At 28.1% G+C, this 25,073-nt stretch overlaps 1 protein-coding gene across 7 annotated transcripts in view; it reads left to right on the top strand.

Moving 5' to 3' along the window:
• Positions 1-25,073, top strand: part of LOC140056572 (TOX high mobility group box family member 3-like) — a 65,610-nt gene that overhangs the window by 16,697 nt on the left and 23,840 nt on the right. For 3 of the 7 annotated variants that reach the window (XM_072101990.1, XM_072101988.1, XM_072101992.1), the window contains exon 1: positions 5,861-6,387. The exons of 2 other annotated variants lie outside the window; for them this stretch is intronic. In XM_072101990.1, coding sequence (XP_071958091.1) covers positions 6,316-6,387 — 72 coding nt within the window. In that variant the 5' untranslated portion in view covers positions 5,861-6,315. Of the gene's footprint in view, positions 1-5,860; positions 6,388-25,073 lie in introns of those variants that run through there. 2 more of the 7 variants (XM_072101991.1, XM_072101989.1) reach the window with 1 other exon arrangement.

The raw sequence follows: 25,073 nt of genomic DNA, 5'->3' as shown, positions 1-25,073 counted from the left end.
CTAAAAAAAGATTGTTTGTAGAAGTTAAAAAAAAATTGTATTTATTAATAATTATAAATATAGGAATAAGGTGTAAATTGTAATTGTTTGTTATTAAAAAAAAAAATAAAAATTGACCTTTATTTTGTTAAAGAATATTTTATATTGTCCCGCAAAATCATGAAAAATAAAGAAATAAAATATGACTTTAATAGGCCATTTTACAGTTTTAATGACGTTAAATTTAATTCCATAGAAGAAAAAAAACCCAAAAATTATGATTTCACTTATAAAAAGAGAAAATAAACAGTTAAATTTGACAACAAAACCTATTGTCTGACAGCGACAGACAATTATACTTTTTTGCTCTAAATTTCATTTTTTTTCTGGTAAATAATATTTTTGCCGGTCCAATTTTTAGTGAAACTTAAAAGTGAATAACTATTATCTGACATAAAAATAGCATATTCAACAAAAACATTTTTACAAAATTATTTTTTAGGGGGACAATAATCTTTAAACATAGGAAATGATAAACTAATTGCAACCCAATATAAGTGTGTGATGTGGATAAAAATGAATCAAAAAACAAAAATGCATTTTGGAAATATTTGCTCATTTTTAAATTATCATTTTTATACTTAACTCTGTTTACATTCTTGTATAAAATGACTCAGCCACTTTGTCATGATTGAAGCAACTATTTGCAGTAAAGCCTATTCAATTATTTTTACGGCTTTTAATGTTTTATGTTAATTGGATAGTGTTGTGGCGACCCAATCAAAATACCAGAAGATGTGTCCAAAAAATACTTGAATTAACAGATAAGAAAATAAAAACTTACTATTAAATGATAATAAAACATAAGATTTAATAGCTAAATTTAATCAAATGTTATCTGGTTATAAACTTGTTAACTTAAGCCTTCTGAGTAATACATGTAGGTTCAAATCTTATTAGAGTCTTACAACAAAACATCTCCTCTTTGATAACAATTTTAATGTATAGAATCATATATCAACAGGGAACAATTTCATTTTAAAATTTTGTTTAGCAATTATTGCTTATCAAACTGATTTTTTAGTCGAGAAACATAGTTTTGTATTGTCTTTTTTGCTACACAATTTTATAAATGTGTAGCAATAAGGTTGTTTTGTATAGCTTTTTGCTATGCTACACTGGCGAAATTATTCCCTGATCAATTCAATTTTTTTTTTCTTTTGTGGCGTAAACATTACTTTTATTCACGTTCATATTATCTTTCATGTCATCACCATACAATCATCATATTATTTTCAGTATTATCACATTTTTCTTAATTTCTAATGTCATCAAAATTTGATCATTGATTAACATTTTTAAATATTTGTATATTTCATATTATTTCTTTTTTTTCATTAATTTTCTTATATTTTTCTATATTTTACTCATAATACAAAAGAAGTAGAAAAACGTAACACAAAAAACGAAATATATATCAATTCTTTATTAAAAATATGTAAAATAATACTACCAGTTTTATATTGCTATTATTAATAATAGTAAAACACAATAGTGTATTAGATTACAATAATAAAACTTGTATTTCGCATCCGCAGCCAAATTGTTTTCTATAAGACTACAGCGTTACAAATGATTTATACACATATAACTCAAAGTGTTAATAAATCAGGCAAAGTAAGATGAACAGCGTCCATTTTAAGGATAAATTCTTGCTCATCAATGAGTCAATATACGGACTTGAAACCTCATGGGAGTTTATTAATAAACGCAGTCATGGATATAAATTTGCGTCCTTTAAAATATCAGGGATGGAGAAAGTGACTAATTACTTTGGATGCTGGACTGTACGGGTGACGACATGTTAATTAATGGAATCGGATTTAACCAGATTTTGTCAACGATGAATCCCACTTTTTGTGATTTGTAAAAGCATAATAAAAATGACAGATATGTCAATGATTTTCAGTTACTTAAAAAAAAATATTGAATTAATAGGATGTTTATTGACTATGTCCAAAATTATTGTAATTTCTATTTTGATGTATTACATCTTAGAATAACAAAAACCTGCACTTGCATGCCAATATTTTTACGTGTGAGTTTGCAAATATTTTAATTTTGCATTCATTTTTCCAAAACTTATCCAGAATAAAATGATAAAGAAATAAATTGTTTAGTATTTCTACCTAACATAACATGCAAAATAAGATTTATATTTGTAAAAAAGTTATTTTAAAATCAAATATAGTTTAATTTTAACAGTAAAGAAAGAAAAATAAAAACATTGTTTAGAAAAATGATCTTATAAACGCTTAAAAAATGAAATCATATTGTAGAAAATTGGAATGAAGTTGAAACATTTTAATTCGTTTTATATAATAAAAAAAAAACACTGAAAAAATGATAATTATTTTAAAAGGTATTACACTGAAATATTAAAAAAAACATCAAGTTAAAAAAAATTGTTTACCTGATTGTATTCTTTCCTAGCAATATTCAGCCTTGGCCCCAGTACCCAATTCTAATTTTGTATCATCTACTTAAATTAGTAAATTAATATTTTTAATTATTGTCATCTGTTAGTAAGCAATTAAGAATCCAATTTAAATCCGAAAGATTAATTAGTTTGAAAGCCATACCTTTACTCGTCAATAATGAATTTGTTTTCATTGTATAAAATAATAATTAGTTGTCATGACAACACAGCCAATATGATAGGTTGGGTTTGACAATGAATTATTCAATTTAAAGGGCAAATCTGGGTTGAAATTTCTTTAAATTGTATAATTTTGTGACTGCATTGATTGTTTTGACAGTTTGAAAATTATAAATAATAATAATATTTGTTCTTAATTAAAATTCCTTAAAAAATCTGTACCTAAACAGGACAACTTTAGTTGTGGACTATCTGTGAAAAATTACAGCAGCTAGGTGGCTCATGATGAATCGATCCTTCTGATTAGCCCCCAATCACTTTCCCGGTAAAATTAATTTTCTTTTTCGATTTTTCTTAAAGATGTATTGTCGCCAAAAACATGAAAAATGAAGATTGTTTAAATCAGACTTTGAATAATTATGTTATTTTGTAGTTTTAATAAAGTTAATCACTTCCGTAGAAAAAAAAAAAAAATAATGCTTTCACTTATAAAATGACAAAATAAATGGTTAAATTCCACCAAAACCCATTGACTGGCAGCCAAGTTGACCATTTTTTGTTTTAAAGTACAATTTTTTTCAGATAATTCATTTTTTTTCGATCTAATTTTTCGTCAAAGTGGATAACTATTATGTTACATTAAAATGGCATATTAAAAAAAAAAGTGTTACTTTATGTCAAAAATTTTGACCCTCTTATATTTCAATAAAATAATGTCTATGAAAATTCACAATAAATAATTGTTCATGTTATTTCAAATTTTGTTAATTATTTTACAAATTTTAATGTTTTTTTATAATTATAACTTAAATTTTATAATCAATATTATATTGTAAATTTGATTTGGTCTATATTCTTATGGACTCAATAGTGCTACCTCAACATAAATCTACAATCTTCCACAAATTGTGCTAAATATTTGCACTGTACACTGTCCCCTACACTGGATATTGAGAAGCTCAATAGTAAATGCGTAAATGTCAATAAAAAAAACAATACACAATGATAATACTATCTATTATAGAATAACAATGGCTATTATATTATCATTACTTGACGCAGCCCTACTTTTTAATGATTTTTCAATTCGAAATTATTTAATTCCCATCACAATATTTTTTAATAAGAATGATAAATTATCATCTGTAAATTCCTTTATTTATTAGTCCGATACAATTATATCTTCAGATTTATGATTTTAATAATAGGTTTTATATGATATAAAAATATTAATCATCCAAATATTATATTTTGATAGCATAACTTGTATCAGTTATATTAAAATGGAACATGGTAACATAGGCAAACTGGTCCACATAGGCATACAACTAAATTTTAAATAATAATGGAAAAGATAGACGGATAAGTTTATCACTCCATTTTAGTCCCCCTCCCCTATTTCAAAATAAAAAATGTTGATTTGCAAAAAGCCATAATTAAAGATGTATTTTATCCCAAAAACATAGAAAATAAGACTTTTTGCAATCAAGACTTCAAATTAATAACTTCCATAGAAAAATAATATAGCATATTTAAAAAGAAATATTGCACAAAATTATTTTTTCAAGAAGAGAACAATTTAATAATAGCTTTATAAACATTTAATTTTGCTATTTTATGCTTTACTTAAGCTGATAAAAATTAGTTAAACTAAAACTAGTATTACATATCCCTTGACCTTTAAATAACGTTTGACCTATTATTAAACTTCATTAAACTTTAACAAAGTACACCAGAAACAAAGCTACTGTGACACTCTGTTGACCTTGGTGACCTTGGTGTCCTAAAATGACCTGATTTGAAAATTAAACATCAAAATTATTATTATACACACAAATATTAACGAATCAACACAATTATCTTGTTTTATGGAAGATAACCGGGAGATGACCTTTGCTGACTTGTGATATACTGAATAATTTACATAATTCATGCCACCTGCAATGCGAAATTTTTAAAGCTACAACAAAATAAACTTTTTTTTAAACACACCCTAAATGGTTCACTTTCGGTTTTACCATAAATATCAGAAGTAAAAAAAAAAATTATACATTTATATAGCAGTTTAGCAGCTTTTTTAAACACACCCAAAATGGTTCACTTTTGGTTTTACCATAAATATCAGAAGTAAAAAAAAAAAATTATACATTTATATAGCAGCTTTTTTAGGAGTTTCCAGTTTGGAAATAATAAAAAAAGTAGTATACTATCATTTTTTTAAAATAGAATTTTTTAACAATCAAATATAATTTATATCGAAAGACAAAGCTTATAGCTGAGCAGTCAATTGTAGCTTGAAATTAGATATCGTCATGTCAACAACATTAACACATAACAATAAGCTCTTCATAATTCATGATAATATTTAGTCATCTCAAATTTCTTTGCCGGTATTTGCAACTAGTCTTCGCAATCCCTACTGGGTTGTATTTAAATAACCGCTTTAATTCCCCGAGTGATTTTTAGTTGATCGTAATAAAGCCGTGGATAATGATGGTTATTTTACGTGATTCGTTTGTGGATTAAATAGTTGACTGTGAAATTAAATCTCTTTCTTTAGGGTATATTAAAATAAGTTTAATATGATTAGAAAATTGGGTTATAACTGGTAATTATAAAAAAGTATTCATTTGGAATTGGTAGTACTAAGTAGTACACTAATATTTGATATTATGTTTAATAATTATTTTTATTATGATATTACACTTTTTACAGTATTTGTATCAATTAACTATTTATTATTAAACATCATATTTATTGTTATCTTTTAAATAAATAATAATATTGGAACAACTTTTTCCAAATTAAAAATAAAAAAAATCTTTGGAATATTTTATTATTAAACAAAAAACAGAAAATAAAATCAGATCTAAAAATTGAAAATATAATAAACTATGTTATATGTACTGTAATTGTAAAGCTTTCAACAAATTTAAAAATGTATTTATTTAAAAAAATAGAAAATTAATATAAAAAGTTGTATTGGTTTTATCTTCATTTCTAGGAATATTAACATTATATTCATTGGATTTTGTTTTTTTATTATTTTATATTTCTCAGTATTTAGGTTTGTACTTAATAGTTAATGTACTTTCACTGTATTAGCAGGATTCCCAATAGCTTTTTTAATCCCAGCAGAGGGAGTATCATCTCATTAATGGATCAGCTATTCTAAGGTCATTTACTATGTTGATAAATGGCATTTCACATTGTACCCACGTGGGTAAACAATCACTATCACAGGCTTTTGTCAAGGCACGTGTCTAGCACAGGCCCAACCTCCTCATTTGCATATGAAGAGCTTCTCTCCCCTTTGGTGATAATAGATCATGCTGAAAGCGTTGAGGGAAACTAGCGGTGCGTATCGTTTCACCAGGGCTTTGTTTTCTGAAGGAGGTTCTAGCCGGAGCAGGGTTACTGTTTGTTGTCTTCATTCCTCTATGATTTTTTTTCACTTTGAGCAGAACCTTGTATAACGAGCATCTCATTGGATTACGGGGCGTTACACATCAAACCTGCTATCTTAATCATCCAACGTCCAACTTCATCATCTTCCTCCGGCTTCTACCGACTCCACATTTCTTGCGGATTTGTTTTCATTGCTGATAATTAATACAAATGATTAAATCGGTGGACTATAATTAAAAAACCTTTACGTTTCTTGGATTTCGTTCGACATGGACACGGCTTTATGTATCGGAACTGGGACCGACTTTGAACCGAATGCGTTTGAAAACTATCTGCGTAAGGTAAGGGCTTAATTGTTTCTCATGTGTCAAATGCATGAGATTGATGCGACTTATTGTTATCCAGCGTGTTACATTTTTGTTTATCAACAGGTTTCTGCTATGTACTTTTGTGATGGTGGTAAACAAAAATTAGATGAAAAGATTCTTTAGTTGTATAATAATAAATTTCAATTGTTAGATGAAAATAAGAAATCTATATTTCATTTTTATGTATGAATTTATATAGCTGTTATGAAATGTTGTTTTTTATCCCATAAATACCTAATTTATTTCCATTATCATATTGCTTGGTCCCCTTCAAGTAGATAAGTATCTTTTCCAAAAGGTATCTAGGTTTTTAGAATTGATAAAATTTAATTAATAATATGAATGAGGTTGATAAAATTTATAGACAATAATTTAAACAATAATAATATTTAAATAGTAATTACATTAGACTATTACATGACTAATCTTTTAATTGATCACATGAATTATTTATACAGTATACATTATATAATTTATATAATTTCATTCATTTCTGCAGGGTGAATATAATTTCAGGGTTACCATCACAGCTACAAACATCTAGAGTAGTACTTATATATAATGACTTATAAAGACTAGTACTTATATAGAATAGTACTTATATAGACTAGTACTTACTGTATAGTTATGACTATTGCTTATTTATACATACTAGTACTTATATAGACTAGTACTTATATAGACTAGTACTTACTGTATAGTTATGACTATCTATTGCTTATATAGACTAGTACAATATAGACTAGCACTTATATAGACTAGTACTTATATAGACTAGTACTTATATAGACTAGTACTTATATAGACTAGTACTTATATAGACTAGCACTTACTGTATATAGACTAGTACTTATATAGACTAATACTAGTACGTATTGTACCTATAATATTCACATTTGTTGGCTCAAACTTCACTAGTAGTACAGTAGTAATAGTACCATTATAAAAAATGGTTATAAAAATTTATTAATAATTATAAATTATCTAAAATCTTTTGAGTGATTAGAATAGTATCTTAATTCTGTAGAGTTCAATTTAAGTGGAAGATTTGATTTTGAATGAGGCTGCTTTTATTATTGAAAGGCCTTTGTCTTTAAAAGAAAGAGAATTTAAGGCAGATTTAACTCTTCTCATATCCATCTGCTATTTATTTTTCACTGTTTTTATTGTTTCATTATTACAGATAACTTGTATTTGTCCAAACAGATTTAGAAATGTCTCAATAATTACTCAGTATACACAATATATATAACAATTATACAGTACAAAGCAATTAAAAAATAATTTCAATTTTTTATAAAATATAAATATATTATATCATTATTTATTATTATTTTTTCTTATAGTGTTTCAATTATTGATGCATTTTTTTGTTTTAGAAATGACTGCCTTATTCTGTAGAATATGACAGTACTGGTATTATTAGTAGTATTACTATTAGTAAAGTAAAAATGTGTTTGATACAGTTTCTAAATAAATTTAAATTTATTCAAAGACAAAATAAAGTGAATAACAAAAATTTAGAGTCGGTCAAAACAAAAATGCAAAATATAAAATGAAAAAGTTAAATAAAATGACAGGCAGGAGGAATTCGGAACAACGTACTATCCCTTAATATCATGGCTATTACTATTTAGACTAATTAACTCTTTTATGTACTTTTAAAGCTCTTTATTCTAATTTTTAAATTAAGTTGTCTATCTCTACTGTACACAGAAACAAAGGCTTAAAAGTACTTTGACAACTAGATCTTAGGATCAAGAACAAAAGAGTTACTTTGTATTGCAGAATAAAAGAAGCGGATTGGGGTAGGGTAACAGTTACCTTTAAAAAAGTATGATGGATGTTACATAATCTAAACAAATGATGATGTGTGTAACTAAGGTACACAAGAAAATTAGGCAATATATAAAATACAAGTTTACAAGTGCCTTTTTTTACGTAAAAATTCATCATTATGATATATAGAAGCTTCTTTTCCATTCCCCAAGATATTAATGTTCACGTACTGTATCTACAACCCTGATTATATTTATAATATAGTATTATTATAGTAATATACTATGAAATACTGTATTGCATACCAAACTAATTTAATTTATAAATTTGTTAAACATCCGTTTCTTTATACAATTGCTTGTAGTAACTCCACATATTCAATTAAAAAATGAGAAATTCTCACTTTCTTTCTGATTACAATATAATTGGTATCTTTTGTTTAATATTTAGTAGTAGCAGAGTATAACGATTTATGACAGTGGGTATTCCATTTGGTCATTGGCTGTCACCTTGTTATTACTGTAGGTCATCTAAAGGTCACATTTGGCCTTATTGTGAATGATGACCTAACAACAACACTAACTTGACCTTATTGTGATGATGACCCAACAACATGTCATGCCAACTCCCACAATGTTATGGTAACAGTTTAAATGTAAACTTTAAAAGCTTTGTTCCAAAATTTACACACAAAAAATTTGTAATTCATTCGGTGTGAATTATACCCTAGAGGTATTGCAACATACTCCCTTTTGAAGAGGTAACTTATCGGGCATACAACAGTACTTAATTCGCTACACAATTATGAAACAGTCAGTATTATTAAAATGGTTTTAAAATTATTTTTAACCTTGATAATAAAAAAAAAAAAAAATCATACCATTAATTTTCACTTAAGCGTAAAGTACAATAGTTTCTTTGTTCTTACATAATGTTTCATCATTTGTATTCATTTTGTTAAGTGTTTCTTTCTTTTCTTCTTTATTATGATTGCATCCTTTATCCCGCCTCCCGCTGCCATCCAATTTGGTTGTGTTTATTCAGTGCCTTACTACTGCAGTGTGTTTTGACATTTTGATATGTTAACCCACAACGATATACGTCCCTGTTGGTGAATATACTTTAAAAAGAATACAAAATGTTATTAGTAATTTCTTTAAGTAAGCTAACAAAAATATATGTGACATTTTGATCTGTTGGCTGTCTATTTTAGAACGATAAGAAGCAGGTGCTTGTTTGCTTATAGGAGTGTGTTCACACACACATACATCAAGCATAACAGCGTTTTTCACAGGAATTACATAATGCCTCATTGTTTGGATATAATATTTCTGAACCAAGTAGCAACATATTTTATAATCAGTTAGTCTTTTCATAAAACGGCTAATTCAGGAGATCTTCCTTTAATTAATTTTGGGACCAAAATAATTTCACAATTCTAACCAATAGAACCAAACGTTAACTGCTATTTTTACTTTTAGTACTGAGGTATTGATATAATATAAAGTTTGCGGTACACCACATGTATTAGTTCTGAAAAGAACAGTTCTTTTCAGAACTAATATACGTGGTGTACTGCAAACTTTATACCAACATCAGATTTCGCTATACAAACCTTCAAACAATATAGTACTCAGGTACTAAACAAGAAATATTTCTTACAAAAAACGCCGCTCGACATAACCGTTTAAATTATTGTTCTTCATTAAATGATGTTTTTTAAAAAAAAATTAATATTCTGTTTAAAAAAGGTACTAAAAATTTTGAATTTATTAAGTTATACCACTACTGCACTATTAGAGTACTCTATACAAAAGGTATTATCTAAGAATCCAAGTAAAACAGCATCTATATATAAATTTACGTAAGGGCAAAATTCGGTAAATCGGGCCTTACTTCTAGAATGTTTACTCGACGATGGTATATAAAGTTGGTTTGTACTTTCGATACTGATTTTAACCACCTGATGTAACCCTGTTTACTAATTAAATGGAGTTCGATAATTAGTTATTGTCGATTAAAACGAATTTAGGTTCAACGATTTGCCCCAAATAGGGGTGTTTTCCGATCGTGGTATACACTGTCCAATGCATGTCTATCTTGAAAAATACCCGCATACAATAATACGAGGATGCTTCGCATTTTCCTATCTCCTCCTACGATAATTGTTTTTAATGGATGAAAACCGGTTGAACAGCTCGAGTACAGCATCATAATGTTGAAGACAGACCTATTTTCTTAAAAACATACTATTTTGATAGATTTAATATACATTTATACAAATGTATTGATTTCCGATGAATGGAACATTCCAATAATAACTCTTTGCTTTAACACAAGTACCACCAGCTGTAGGTAAATTTATTGGCCCTTGGGGAATTAACCTAAAACCTATATATAGATAAGTATTGCAATACTTGGACATTACTGTAAATACGTTTGTGGTCGCCATTGAATTTACTGTGAGTGTGGGTACTGTTAGATGTATAACACAATCATGTTCAAATAAACGTATTACTGTGAGTGTAGGCCCTACTGTTATATAGAACGTACAATATACAAATAAACTGTAGTACTGACAGTTGCTTCTCAACGTTTGTATTAATTAATAATTACAAAGAATATAAACGTTGTAGTGGTACGTGTATCGTTACATGTACATGCTATTTCAATGGACTATGACAGTGACAGTTTTAACAAAGTATTAAGTCGCAAATGTGTTACTGTATCAAGTGGTATATTATTTATAAATTATAGGCCTGTGAGTAGGCCCTACTGTTATATAAAACATACAATATACAAATAAACTGTACTACTGACAGTTGCTTCTCAACGTTTGTATTAATTAATAATTACAAAGAATATAAACGTTGTAGTGGTACGTGTATCGTTACATGTACATGCTATTTCAATGGACTATAACAGTGACAGTTTTAACAAAGTATTAAATCGCAAATGTGTTACTGTATCAAGTGGTATATTATTTATAGGCCTATCAAAGTGAAAAACATATTTCGTTACTGAGTAGATAAATAATATATTAAAACATTGTTCTTCTTTGTACCCATATCCTCTTCCCCATCCCTCAAAACTAATGTTACACACAAAACACAAATTGGGTTTGACAAGTTTCTCTTTCGGAAGTAATTCCCAGTGTGCTAATTTCAGTTTAATACATAAATCATCGTGTCTATTTATTTGTTTCTGTAAACAATAATAACTATTATCGTCCTGCAGTACGTACATTAAAAAAAGCATATTTTTACGCTGAAATTACTGTGTATTCGAGAACCATCTAGTCTTAATACTTATTACTAGCTACCACTGCACTATTGGTGTAGTATTACTATTATTACTGTACTTTATATTATTACAAAGGTTGATATTAATGTTTAATGAGTCAACTTATGTTTGTACTTTGTTTAACTCCCTAAAGGCCTTTGTCATTTTCTTTTAATAGAAAACCCATTTTCAGATCAATAAGTAAATCACTCTCATAATTTTTGTTTTATAATAATTCATTGATTAATATTACTGATTAATATTGTATCAATAATCAATATGAATCAATAATCAATGTGTTACTGATTAATATGTATGTGCATCAACAATTAATTGACCAATATCAATGATAATCAATATTCATCAATAATCAATGTGTTACTGATTAATAACAATTGACCAATATAAATGGTAATCAATATTCATCAATAGTCAATGTGTTACTGATTAATAAACAATTAATTGACCAATATCAACGATAATCAATATTCATCAATAATCAATGTGTTACTGATTAATATGTATGTGCATCAGCAATTGATTGACCAATATCAATGATTAATCAATATTTATCAATAATTAATCAATATGTCAATCATGTTTCTATCAATAATTATTTTTTGTTGTTAAAAAAAGATGTATTAGTCATGGATATGTTGAAAATGGCGCAGACTTTACAACAATTATAATTCTTTACTCTGTATGTAGGTCATTCGTAACAAAGCATCAAGTAAATTTAAATAATTTAGAACATTTATTAGGTTAATTGTGATTTTTCTTTGTTTGGTTCAAAAATATCATTTATAAAAAGAAATTATTTGTAGACGAAAATTAGAGAACTTTGAACTGATAGTGGTATTAATTAATTTCATTCTTCTTTGTCATTGTAGTATATAAAATGAAAAAAAACCCGAATAATGAGGTCATTATCCTAAAATATAAATCATAGTAATATTTCTTTATTACAGAAAAACAAACCTACATATTCATTCTATAGTGTACTTTTCATCCGTATCAGGAATTGAAAAATTTTAATTACAAATTTATGATTTTAATCACATTTATGAACTAATTATTAACTCAAAAAATATGTCATAATTGTTGTAATTAACAGAACACTATTATTCTACTACAATCTGTTTTGAAATCTTTATGAATCATAATTTAAATGCATCGTGAATACCAATCAATTATTCATAACAAAAATGAATAAAAAATTTGGTTTAATAACTATCGATTTTGATAGCCTAATTATTCTTCCTATGATTGATTGGGTGAATTTTTAAATCTGCCCGGCAACCATTCGCCTAGCTACAATTTAAATTTCACACACTAAATGTTTCAATTCCTTCTGTGACACATTGACATAAAATTGTGATTTATAATTTATTGTTAGACTTTTAATGAATTGGACCCTCCAGTGTAAAAACGGTCACATAGGGGTTAGAATATCTAAGAGACGTTAGGGACAGACAATAGGATGCGATAATGGGATAATTTTTCTGTTCTGTGATCTTAAACAAAGAGAACAGCATTCCAAAAAAGAAACAAAAAAACAAGTTTTATATTTTTCGCTGGTGGTACAGAACATATTTGTTTTTGAGATTTTCAGTATTATACTATTGGCAAGTTAAATAAAAAATGATATTAAATTGTTTTGGACAGCAAATGAACCCATTACAAAACGATACAAACATTTTGTTTATTGTTTAGTATATGTTTTATCTTGATATTGATGTCATAAAATCTTTAAAACGGTCATCTTTTCATCTTAAATCAAAGCGTAAATTTTCCTAATATAAAGAATCATAATAAATTTACAAGAGTTTTATATTTGGTTGGTTTATCTCTTGTCAGATTTATGATAAAATAAACTTTAATTCTGACATAAAATGTTTAAGTTGGGTCATCCATTGTTAAATTTATTATTCTGACAAGGTTAGGACAATAATGAATTTGGTTTCAAATTCCATTTTTTATCAATTTCCATTGAAATTGAATTTCCCCTAAGTTAATTGGTTTTTGTCACAAAAAACATTAACAGTAGATAATTTCAATTCAATATTAAATTTAATTTAATATCGTTCTTTACTATGCATTTATTTTATAATTTTTGAACAATTACATATTTTTATTAGGGACCACGTCAACATTATTTTACTGCAGTAAAATTATTTTTATTTCTCTTCAACTTGTTTAAAGCAATTATTATTTAGCAAATTTGTTGTGGTATACTGTACTATCATGTACTTGAAGATTGCCACAAACTAAAATCATACATTACTGCAGTACTGTATAGTTACTGTAGAATCATTTTTTCTAGGTTCAATCTAAATGTAAATGTATAAAAACCCCATTCCTCATAAAAATTCACATTATGTAATTTACTATATACTAAGTATTAATTAATGTAATGAAAATTAAAATAATTAATAATAATAAACATTTATTATCAAAATTATAAAATTTTTAGTTTTTTCACCCGATTTCTTTCTTACTTACGGTACAGTAAGCATTATGAAAACTCATAAAATAAAATTTTTATATATTACTGTATATTTATGAATGAATTTATCGATTTTTTTATTCAATTTTTATATAATAAAGTTTCTTTAGCAACATCAGTCCTACTCAAGCATTTTGAAAAACTGATAAAATAAAATTTGTAAATGTATATTTATGAATAAATTTATGGATTTTTTTATTCAATTTTTATACATTTAAGTTTCTTCACCAAACATCAATCCTACTTAAGCATTATGACAACCGTATAAAATAAAAATTGTAGTTAATTAATGCATGAAAAAATAATCTTCATATTTCATACATAAAAAATGTTATTGTTAAAGAATGTAAGATGTATGTATCTTATAATGGTCGACAACAATAAGCTCGGCATTATAAAACAACCAAATGTCATAACCCAATGACCTAATAACATCATTAATCCTAAAAAATAATTTGCCTTTGGGATAAGAATCGCTATTAAAACAACACCTGATTCGTTACGTTGTAATATTTGTGAAGGAATCTAGATTCGAAATGAGCAATACGTGAACAGATTTCAACGTGTGTCAATTTAAATTCGCATGGTAATTCATCATTTCTGAATGGCTAATAAGGCTTAGGCTCTCTTAATAACCTTTTTGCAAAAGTCTTCTTCGCTAAGTGTTTTTAAAATCTGCGTACCATTGTCAGACGAACAAACGCGATTTTGTGATTTAGGAACTGGATGAAAATTGTGATGTATGCTTTCTGATGGCTTATATCATTCAGTTTCTTTTTATAGCAAACTAAATGTTACACTTTACAGTAATGTTTTAGTTTCAAGAATAGAGTGTATAAACTATAAAGTATGGTATTATCAATATGATACAGTAATTGTTTTTATCAAGAAAACAACGGCCTCTCTTTACCAAATTAAAATTTGCAATAATACTACTGTTCTGTATATACTGTAGGCTTGCAACACATTTGAGAAAATTTGTATCCATTATTTATTACCAATTGGAAATCACAACCATACAAAATTATGTAAATTAAATTATCCTTTAGTTTTAGCAACGTTTTATTTTTAGGCTAATATTCCAAATCGATGATTTTATTCCATATTTATGGTGGCATATGCTATTAATACGAAGACATGTTTATTTTTCCCTTCTACTTGAACTACTGTACTTAAAAGATGACATTGAAATAGCTCAGTCTTACCTTAATTATGTTTAGTATAATATTTATAGCAATTAATTACTAATAATACCCCCTAATGGCTTTATTTTTGCATTGTCAATCCAAGTTAAACCGGAAACGTGTTAATGTATTTTTGGCTAGAAACTTAGGGAGTACTAATCAGTGGAGCTGTCAGGAGTTTGTTGATTATACAGTGAGTTACTGGTTTGAGAATCCAATTAAGACTGCTGTAATGAGGATGAATGCATCTTTCAATTCCAAACTCCAATAACACGTACGCAAATACATCATCAATGTCGAATCACATTCTTTTTGTTGTATTCTTCTATCAAGTAAAACACTACGACTGGGGCTTTTAATTTGAAGTTTTTCATTTCTAATTTATGTGGCCTAGTTGATGTAATTGATACATTGGATATTTAGAACATTAAACCCTTTATAAATAAAATAATATAAAATAAGACAGGATATTGTACAATACAATAGGTTGAAAATTTCATACAAAAACATGTTTCAAGTTTTGTTTGTTGATTATTTTGTTTTATTTAAAAAAACAGCTTATTAGGTAATTTATTTTGACCTTATGCGAGCAGTTTATGTGAACCAGTGTAATCTTCTAAAGTTTAAGAACAATAATTAGAATACAGTCATTGAATTTTTGAAATACAATCATTTTATTATGATTTAAAATGTTCATCTGGTTTGAAGATACATTGTTATAAAATTCTATTTTGACAAACCAAAATTAGTTACTGACCTGACACTGCTCATTTCACGAGCACTTTCTTCAAAGTGACGACTATATTGTTAAGCAAATCGCTCACCGTTAGGCAATATGGATCAGACGAAGAGGAGAGACAACTGAGACGAGGGCGCCCATTTCCTGAGTCACTTATACGACCCTATTGTTAGGCGAATGCCACTTAACGGTAAGCGATTTGCTTAACAATATAGTCGTCACTCGGAAGAAAATGCTTGTGAAGTGAGCACTGAAACTGTCAGTCAGGTCAGTTACTAATTTTGGTTCATGTCAAAATAGAATTTTATAATATTCATTTCATTGTATTTAAAATGCAGATGATGTCATATGGCAACACATAAAATCACGTCATTATTCACTGTTCAATTGTTATTTACATGAACACTATATACCAAATCTAATTTTAATATTAAACTATTAAATCGCAAGCTGTGCAACAGACAGTGTGATATGTACTTTTTACAATGACAATAATCAAAAAGTTCAGTGTGTTATTAGACGTGAACTTTTCCACATTTCAATATTTCATTCAACTTTGTAATGATCTTAACGCAATGACATAAAACATTATAAACAATATTTTGTGTATTTTCATGACCATTAATTGTATAAAGGTTTTTTAACCATTGCACTTTTGATAATTTAACTTGCAAACAATATGCAGAATGTACTATAATATCAATCATTAAACGTGATTTATTATATATTAAATATTATAATAATGTTTTATTTATTAATATAATGTACAGTAGGTCGATATCAGTAAATTTTAATTGTGTATGGAACACCAAAGGGCAACTTGAATCTGCTGGTGGTGGTTGTAGATCTACACTTGGAATGACTAGCAAATTTAAACTTGCCCCTTTGCCGTTCCATATTAATGATTGATTTTTCTGTACATCTATTTATAACTCTCCTCTCCCTCATTATTATGCAAGTTTTCAATCAGATGTCCACAAACAACCAATAAGTAGTTTCTGACATAGTTGCTATGGTTACTGATTAACCATAACAAGGTATAATTTAATTTCTGATGGCTCAAAAAATTCAGTTAAAATTTGTTTGTCATACTGATGAAAGGGATAGTTTTAAAGGACAAAAAAGATAAAAAACAATAGATTTATTTGTAATGTAAAAAAACACACCAAAGTTTAGGTTCCTTTCAGACGAAACACTTACCACTGTTATTTATAAACCACTTTTTCTCAGGGGTATCCTTATTATGATATCAAAAGTTGGATATGGTCACCTCTCCTCCTCCACAATAATATATAATATAATAATATTTTTGTATTAAACACCTATAAATGAATTCCTGTTATTTGAGGATGATTATGGGTCACATGGCATGCAATAGTATACACTATTGAATGGTCATTCAATAATACTATACAGTAGATCTTCTGTAGCTAACAGTATTGTATATTACTGAACACTATAAAGATAAATATACTGTGTAATATACTGCTTTCATACCATGTACAATACAAAAATCATAAATTTGTTTTTTGTTTATGTACAACATCACTACATAAAAAATTGTTTGTATAAATAATTTTTTTCATCAAGTTACTGTAAAAATAAGATTATTTCCTAATTAGAAAATATAATGAATGGCCCACCGGTATAATTTTGTGTCACCTTATTAGATTGAAAACAAGTCTACCATGATGAAGCATTGTACGAAAATTAAATTAGCGACTATTCAATTGTGGTCCACAGGGAGTTAGCCTGTGGTGTGGTGATGATGTAGTACTAATGTACTCTGTGTTCAGATAAAGAGATAAGAAGATTCATGGGTCAGAAGGTCATTTTAAAAGATGTGATATCAATCACTTTATTGTTGTAGTAGTAAAGTTTACATGAAGATGATGTGAAATGAATTGGATTTTGGTTAGTATTAAAAAAAAAATGTGCATGGTTCCTTGTAAGATTTGAACCCCTGCTCTCCAGATCACTAGTTTGGTATCATACCTCGAGACCAGGTCATTTGATGTGAGATGCGCATGTAATGTAATAAGCACTGATAAACTTCTCTCTCATTCTGTTCTTTCTTTCCGATCGTATTGAACATTTTGAGTGAAATTGGATGAATTTGTTTTGGTTTTTATTGACGATTTAAAAGGAAAATAAGATGTTTTAAAATGAAGACATCAAAGATAATAAATATGAGTAAGATTATTCTGTCAATGTCCATTTGATCATTAAAACTTTAATTTGATTCATTAGTTGTTGAATTTAACGAGATAGTCATTGTGATTTGATCATGTCAAAAATCAATAATCATGACAAATTGTGCTTCCCTGTTTGGACAACTCCATATATGTCATTTTCTAGTTTGAATATTTTATCGTAATTCAATTTGATTCTGTGTAAGAAAAATCAGGTTTTCGCTATTTGTGTGCATAAAATAAGTGAATTTATTGATTAACCTGTCTAGCGAATTCATTTTGTTCTAGTCGAGTAGATCGCCAAATGTTGTTTACGAGTAAAATCAACTTTAGCGGCAGTTAATTTATTTGCAATTGGGAAGTTAAAAATACTTTAAATAATGAGTTTTATTGACTTTAAGTAAAGTCGGTTATTTTCTATTTGATTGCGTTTTATTTGAGTTTGTTGGACATCTACGGAAACAACTAATTTTGGAAAAGTTATTAATAATGAGAGAAAAAATGACAAATTCTGATGCTGATTTTATAATGGAAAAACTGAAAATGTGACCTTTAAATTAAATAACCAAAAAATATTGCTTTTTCAACTATAAACACTCCCCCACCTCTTGATTTTTAAACATTAAATAGTTATATTTATGATTTTATTTACGCAAAAAAGTTTTTCTTTTTTAATAGAATTAATGAATTCATACTAAAAATAAATTCATGATTAGATGAAAAATACTAATTAGTTTTTGATAAAACAAATAAACTATAAATTACTTTCTAATCCTATGATAAACTTTTAACCTATTTATCCAAATTTGTTTGTCATCCAATTGATGTTTGCTTCAATACATTAATTACAATATTTAATGAATCACGATGTATTAGGTTTAATGAAACATCTGCCCTTTCATAATTTTCTCCAGCGAGACTTATAATGATATAAATTCTCTTGGTACTATTATTGATACATGGCGCAAATTAATTTGATTCGTGTTACAAGTGTAATTATTGAAAGTGCAAAGAAGTGTATTTCAGCAGTGTTTGGTTGCAGGAGATGTCAGGTGGTATAGATAGAAGATTACCAATGTTCTCTTAAGTCCCTTTCACACACAGATATGAGATGGTACTTTTGCGAAAGAGTCCAAATAAACAAATGCCAGCTTTCACTAGACTACCACCTGTATACCTTTTATCTCTTATAGTAAAATGTTTTGTCACTCTCCCTGAAAATATACCACAACGGTACATTACGGTACGCAATAATTTATTAATTTTTCTCTAGTTAGAAGATGAGATGAAGCGAGCAAACTAAATTTTTGATATACTTTCTCCTAATCTTTTAACTTTTCTAAAAGTTAAATGGACAATATGGGCCAGCCCAAAGGTTTCTAATTTTCTAACTATAGACAAGATGAAGTGGACAATATGGGCCAGCCCAACGATTTCCAATTTTCTAACTATCATGAAAAGAAACGCAAGCAGACACAATACAAATGATTTGTCTCATGGAATTGATCTTTTACTGTTAACGCGCACACAAGCTGTCAAGGATTACAAATTATTCTTGTCTTGAATCTTCCCTGACGATCACCTGTCACTAAGCTGGCGTGAAAACATGATGAATTTCAAATCAATTCCGATAAGTCTGGTGTCAAAAACCGACTTAAAACACTTTTATCAACAATCTTGGACTAGAAAACCAGGCCAAGTTTGTGAGATAGCGTGATGATTGTTAAAAGAGTACTTCTTAAAGGCAACTTGAAGTGTAAAATGTGTTGTAATCCAGCTCGTAGCCCAGATTGTGGCCTAGCTTATAGCCTAGCTTATTAGCCCAGCTTGTAGCCCAGATTGTGGCCTAGCTTGTTGCCTAGCTTGTGGCCTAGCTCGTAGCCTACTGTAACTTGTGGCCTAGCTTGTAGCTCAACTTGTAGCCCAACTTGTAGCCCAGCTCGTAGCCCAACTCGTACTGCGGTAGAACAGGATTTTATTGATTCTTGTAAAAAAAAAATTCAATTTATTGAAATTTTGTTGTTTAAATAAATAAATCATATACCGTAGACAAAGACACATTATTTAAAAATTGCTTATTTTTATGAAATATGAATTCAGAGAGTAATATTATTTTTAAAATGTTTATACTTTTAGTAGTTCAATCACAAACCAATTTTCATAGTTAAAATTTCAATCAAAAGAAGATAATTAATTGGTGAAAGACTTTAATTAGGGAAGAAGTATAAATAGAAAAAGCAATATTCACGAGACAAGCTTAATATTGATATAGAATATGGTAAACTATTAATTGGAGTGTGTATGTATTACTTGATACTAAAGTAAACACAGCTATGTTTGCATAACGTCTTATTTGTGTCTGTATTTAATAACACTCTAAATGCAATGCAAACACAATCTATAGTATTATATTTTCAGTTGTGATTTTCAAAATTTTTCCCATGCGTTTTTTCAAATTTCAGTCGCCACGTTGTTGTAGAAATTATAACTTAAAATTACTAATAAGTTATTAATTTATTCTAATTTATGTTTTATAAACAGCAACAAATTGATTTTTATTTTTTCTATTAATTATTATAGAAAGTTTTTATTACTAAACATATTTTATTTTGATGTTCAGTATAAAATTGCCTTTTTTTACATATAAAAAAATGTTTTTATTAATTATAATAATTTAACCTTACTTTTTCTGGTTTTTTTTATTGTCATCATCAACTTTTAGAAAGAAATTTTACAAATTATTTTATTACTAGTCCATTAGTCAAAATCTCCCATGGGATTTCTAAATTGTCTCCTCTCTCGTCATCTTACGAGATAAAGAGCATAACATTTTATGATGAATTTAAGCCTAGAAAGAGAAACAGGTGGTGTGATTATCTGATGCTTTGGAGCAATAAATGCAATTCCTTAGCAACTGTCAATCAATGCTCCACTTAGCAACCAATCTACGGACTTGCGTTGGTATTAGTATTATTAGCATCAATGTGTAATGAGTTATAGATTGGCACGTTACAATCTTTGGTTTGCTTTCTTGAATTCATCATTGCACACTAACATTACTCAATTTAGGATTGGGGATATTTTGATCCCAGGAACAAAACTGGGAAACCAATGAAATACTCCTTCTGCAGCCTGGAACACTAAGGATCTACTCCTTTTGCACCCTGGGAAACTAAGGATCTCCTCCTTCTGCAGCCTGGGAAACTAAGGATCTCCTCCTTCTACAGCCTGGGAAACCAAGGATCTACTCCTTCTGCAGCTTGGAAAACTAAGTACTGCTCCTTCTGCAGCTTGGGAAACTAAGTACTGCTCCTTCTGCAGCTTGGGAAACTAAGTACTGCTCCTTCTGCAGCCTGGGAAACTAAGTACTGCTCCATCTGCAGCCTGGGAAACTAAGTACTGCTCCTTCTGCAGCCTGGGAAACTAAGCACTGCTCCATCTGCAGCCTTGAAAACTAAGTACTGCTCCATCTGCAGCCTGGGAAACTAAGTACTGCTCCTTTTGCAGCATGGGAAACCAATGATCTACTTCTTTTGCAGCCTGGGATACCAATGATCTACTTCTTCTGCAGCCTGGGAAACCAATGATCCATTCCTGCTGCTATCTGGGAAACGAAGGGTCCTCTCCTGTTGTAACACTGAGAAACAATGGTTGCAACTTTAATACAGTAGGATCTTTTTTCATAAGAAATTGGCACATAAATGTTGGTTAAAACAATTAAAATCCCACATTCTTTTTTGGAATGGAGATGTTTTTGTTGTTTATCATAGCTTAGTTCTTCTCAAAATCTTGTGTGATATGATTTGTTGGTTTTTTAAAATTTGTTTCGGAGGAGCCTGTGAGAATATTACAATATCAAACTATGCATGTGATCTTTCACTAGTAGTATTGACTGCCAGCTTTCATTACTGGTAGTTTAAAATAAAATTTGCGTGAAATGACATGAACGGAAACAGAATCGTTAACTCAAATTGAACATGGATGTTTATAGGCCGTAATTAATGAAACCTTACTGACAATACTTGATAGATGAGGAGACATTCACTTAACAGACAAACTTAGAATTAAACTTATCATTTTACGGATATAATTAATGTGAATTTTGCTAATTTAAAAAAGAATTTAAATTTGATTCATTTTGTTAAGTCATTGGAGCATACTGATAAATTGTTTTCTTGGGAGAAATAGAAAAAACATTATTAAAAAATTTAACATTTAAGAATATATATATATAAATCCAAAGGCAAATTACTGGTATCAGTGGCTGGATCTCAATGGAGATACAAAAAAAAAACGAAAAGCTAAATCAAAACGATAAAGTAAACAGACAGAAAAGTTAGCAGAGCTTTTGGGCAACACTAGCCCTTCATCAGTGCAAGTGAGGGAATTTGGATAAAGTCATAGCATATGAGTTGGCAAGTGCTGCCTGGGTGGACAGGAATAAAAGAAATATAACAATAGAAACAGCGTGAATATATATATATGTATATATATTCTTTTTATTAGAATACCATCATTATAATATATCCATGGCAAAAAAATAGAAACACAAACAAAGAAGTACAATATAATTCCATTTATAAAGCAACATGTAAAACATTTATAAGATTCCAAGAATTTTAGAATATTTTTTTACAATCAACAGAAAAAAAATAGATAATTTTATAGGTCTTATTATTTACAGGTAAAATAATCTAGTTTGCCTATCAATTTGTATAGTCCCCTTAGCAGATTTCTGTGTATATAATTCTTGTTTAATAGCGTTATACCTGATATATCTAATTCTTTCTTATTAGTATATTTTAAAGTATAAAACATCGCTTGAGTGCTGGCTTCTGGCGACTCGTTGAACTATTTAAATTGATTTTAACCAGTTATGCAAGATATATTGCTATATTCTTCCCATAGTTATCCGTGCCATCTTTAAAGTATGACAAGGTTTTCTTTAATTACTAATGCAGATTAAATTTTTAAGTTTTTTTTGACAATGTTAAGTAGTTCGGTTCAGTTTTTTTTTTGGTTGATTGTTTAATAAAGCAGATGCTTGGGTGTGGAATTGGGGTCGTTTAAGAGTCAATGTAAAAATAGGAGGTAATTGGTTACTCTATACAAGGTTGAATTAGTTATAATTTCACAATTTATTAAAATAATTTTTTTTTTTAGTAATTGCTATGCTATTATTATTAGTAAAACATGATTTTTTTTTTTGTATTTTACAAATTATGTACGGTGCTTTATTTTAAAATTATTTAAAATTTAGGGCATTGAATGGTATTTATCATGTGTGTATAATAAGGTGTTAAGAAGTGCTATGATGATGATAAATTAAAATTTTAAAATTATTTAATAGTAATTGGTTACTCTATACAAGGTTGAATTAATTATAATTTCAAAATTTATTAAAATAATTTTTTTTAGGTAATTGCTATGCTAGTATTATTTTTTATTTTACAAATTATGTACTGTGTTTTTAAGGCATCAAATGGTAAATGTACCATATGTACAATTTGTAATAAGATAAAATGTTGAGAAGTGCAATGATGAAATTAACTCGACTATTAATACTGCATCTATCTAGCTGCGTATGTATCTGTATATTTTTGCCATAATGCATGGTGGTCATATCAATATTGATGGTAATATCTCATTTTGAAAAGAGATGGATTGTTTGTTTTTGTTGCCCTTTGAATAACCTGGTCCAATGACAGACTAGGTTAAGACAACATGCTTTATATCATTCTTCAAATATATGTTTATCTTTTTTTGTTATGATTTATAGTTTGTTGTTCCCAAACCTGTGACAAATGACAAACAAAATCTGTTGTTTAATTCATTAAAATTGTGATTTATAAATTGTAGAAGCACTTTTTAAAAAAAAATTCAATATTTCACTTGGAGGCTCCTCACAATGCACAGCCTTAGTCTCCAGGAGTCTTGCAACATATAACAAATATGAGAGAAACAGAAGGTGGAAAAATATAACATTAACAGAATAGAAACATTTGAAATTAATTAGCTTACTGTATATAAAATTACAAATCCAAAAGACCTTTTTAAATATTTTAAAAGAAAAATATTTTTAAATGTTAAAAATATATTTTAAAAATTTGAAATCTTTTTTAAAACACAAAAAATCTTGAAGGAAAGCAAACCAAGGATAAATTTTTTTTCTTCACTTTTTTAAAAGAAAAAAAAACCACCATACATAAAATAAATTAAATTTTTAGTTTCATAATCTGAACAAAATAAATAAATATTTTAGTTTTTTACTAGTAAGCTTAATTACTGACTGAAACACAATAGCGCGTCGGCGGTTTATTGTCATACGCAACATTTAATTATGATTAATTACATTTGCGGTAAAGTTACTACTATTGAAAATTACTATTGGTAATAACAATGTTGATTCATGGAGTCATTAAGATATTAATACATTTTTCTATTCTTAAGTTTTTTAATGGATTTTTTGTTTTCCATTTAAAGTAATAAAGATTTTAATATTGATAGATTATGAACAAAAGATAATGACAAAATATTACTCTGCTTGTTCTATTGTTAAATATCATTTTTTTTTATTCGTAGTGATTTAATATCCTGATTTAATAATAATTCAATTCATTTATAATAATAATTTTTGTTTTTGTTTGCCATATTATTATGTACAGTAATTGCACTGTGTGTGCTCGATACTGCACTTTAAGGATTGGAGTAGGACTCGAACCCATGACATCCAGATAGCTGCTATTAGCCAGGTAAAACCTGATTCTCATACCTCTAAACCACCAAGCTTGCTCTGTAATAGCTAGAATTATATATTCAAACCCAAGGAAGCTGCATGTTGTACCAATATGATTTTGATTTTTGTATACGATGAGTACCGGAGCGATGTACAGTACATAAAAATATGATCGGAAAACACAAACAAAATATATGTGGGGTCAATTTTTCCCTCCTACCCAAATAAGGAAAAAAGGAAG

Source organism: Antedon mediterranea, chromosome 8, assembly GCF_964355755.1.
Source record: "Antedon mediterranea chromosome 8, ecAntMedi1.1, whole genome shotgun sequence".
Taxonomy (NCBI): Eukaryota; Metazoa; Echinodermata; class Crinoidea; order Comatulida; family Antedonidae; genus Antedon; species Antedon mediterranea.
This window is presented reverse-complemented; position numbering and strand designations above follow the sequence as displayed.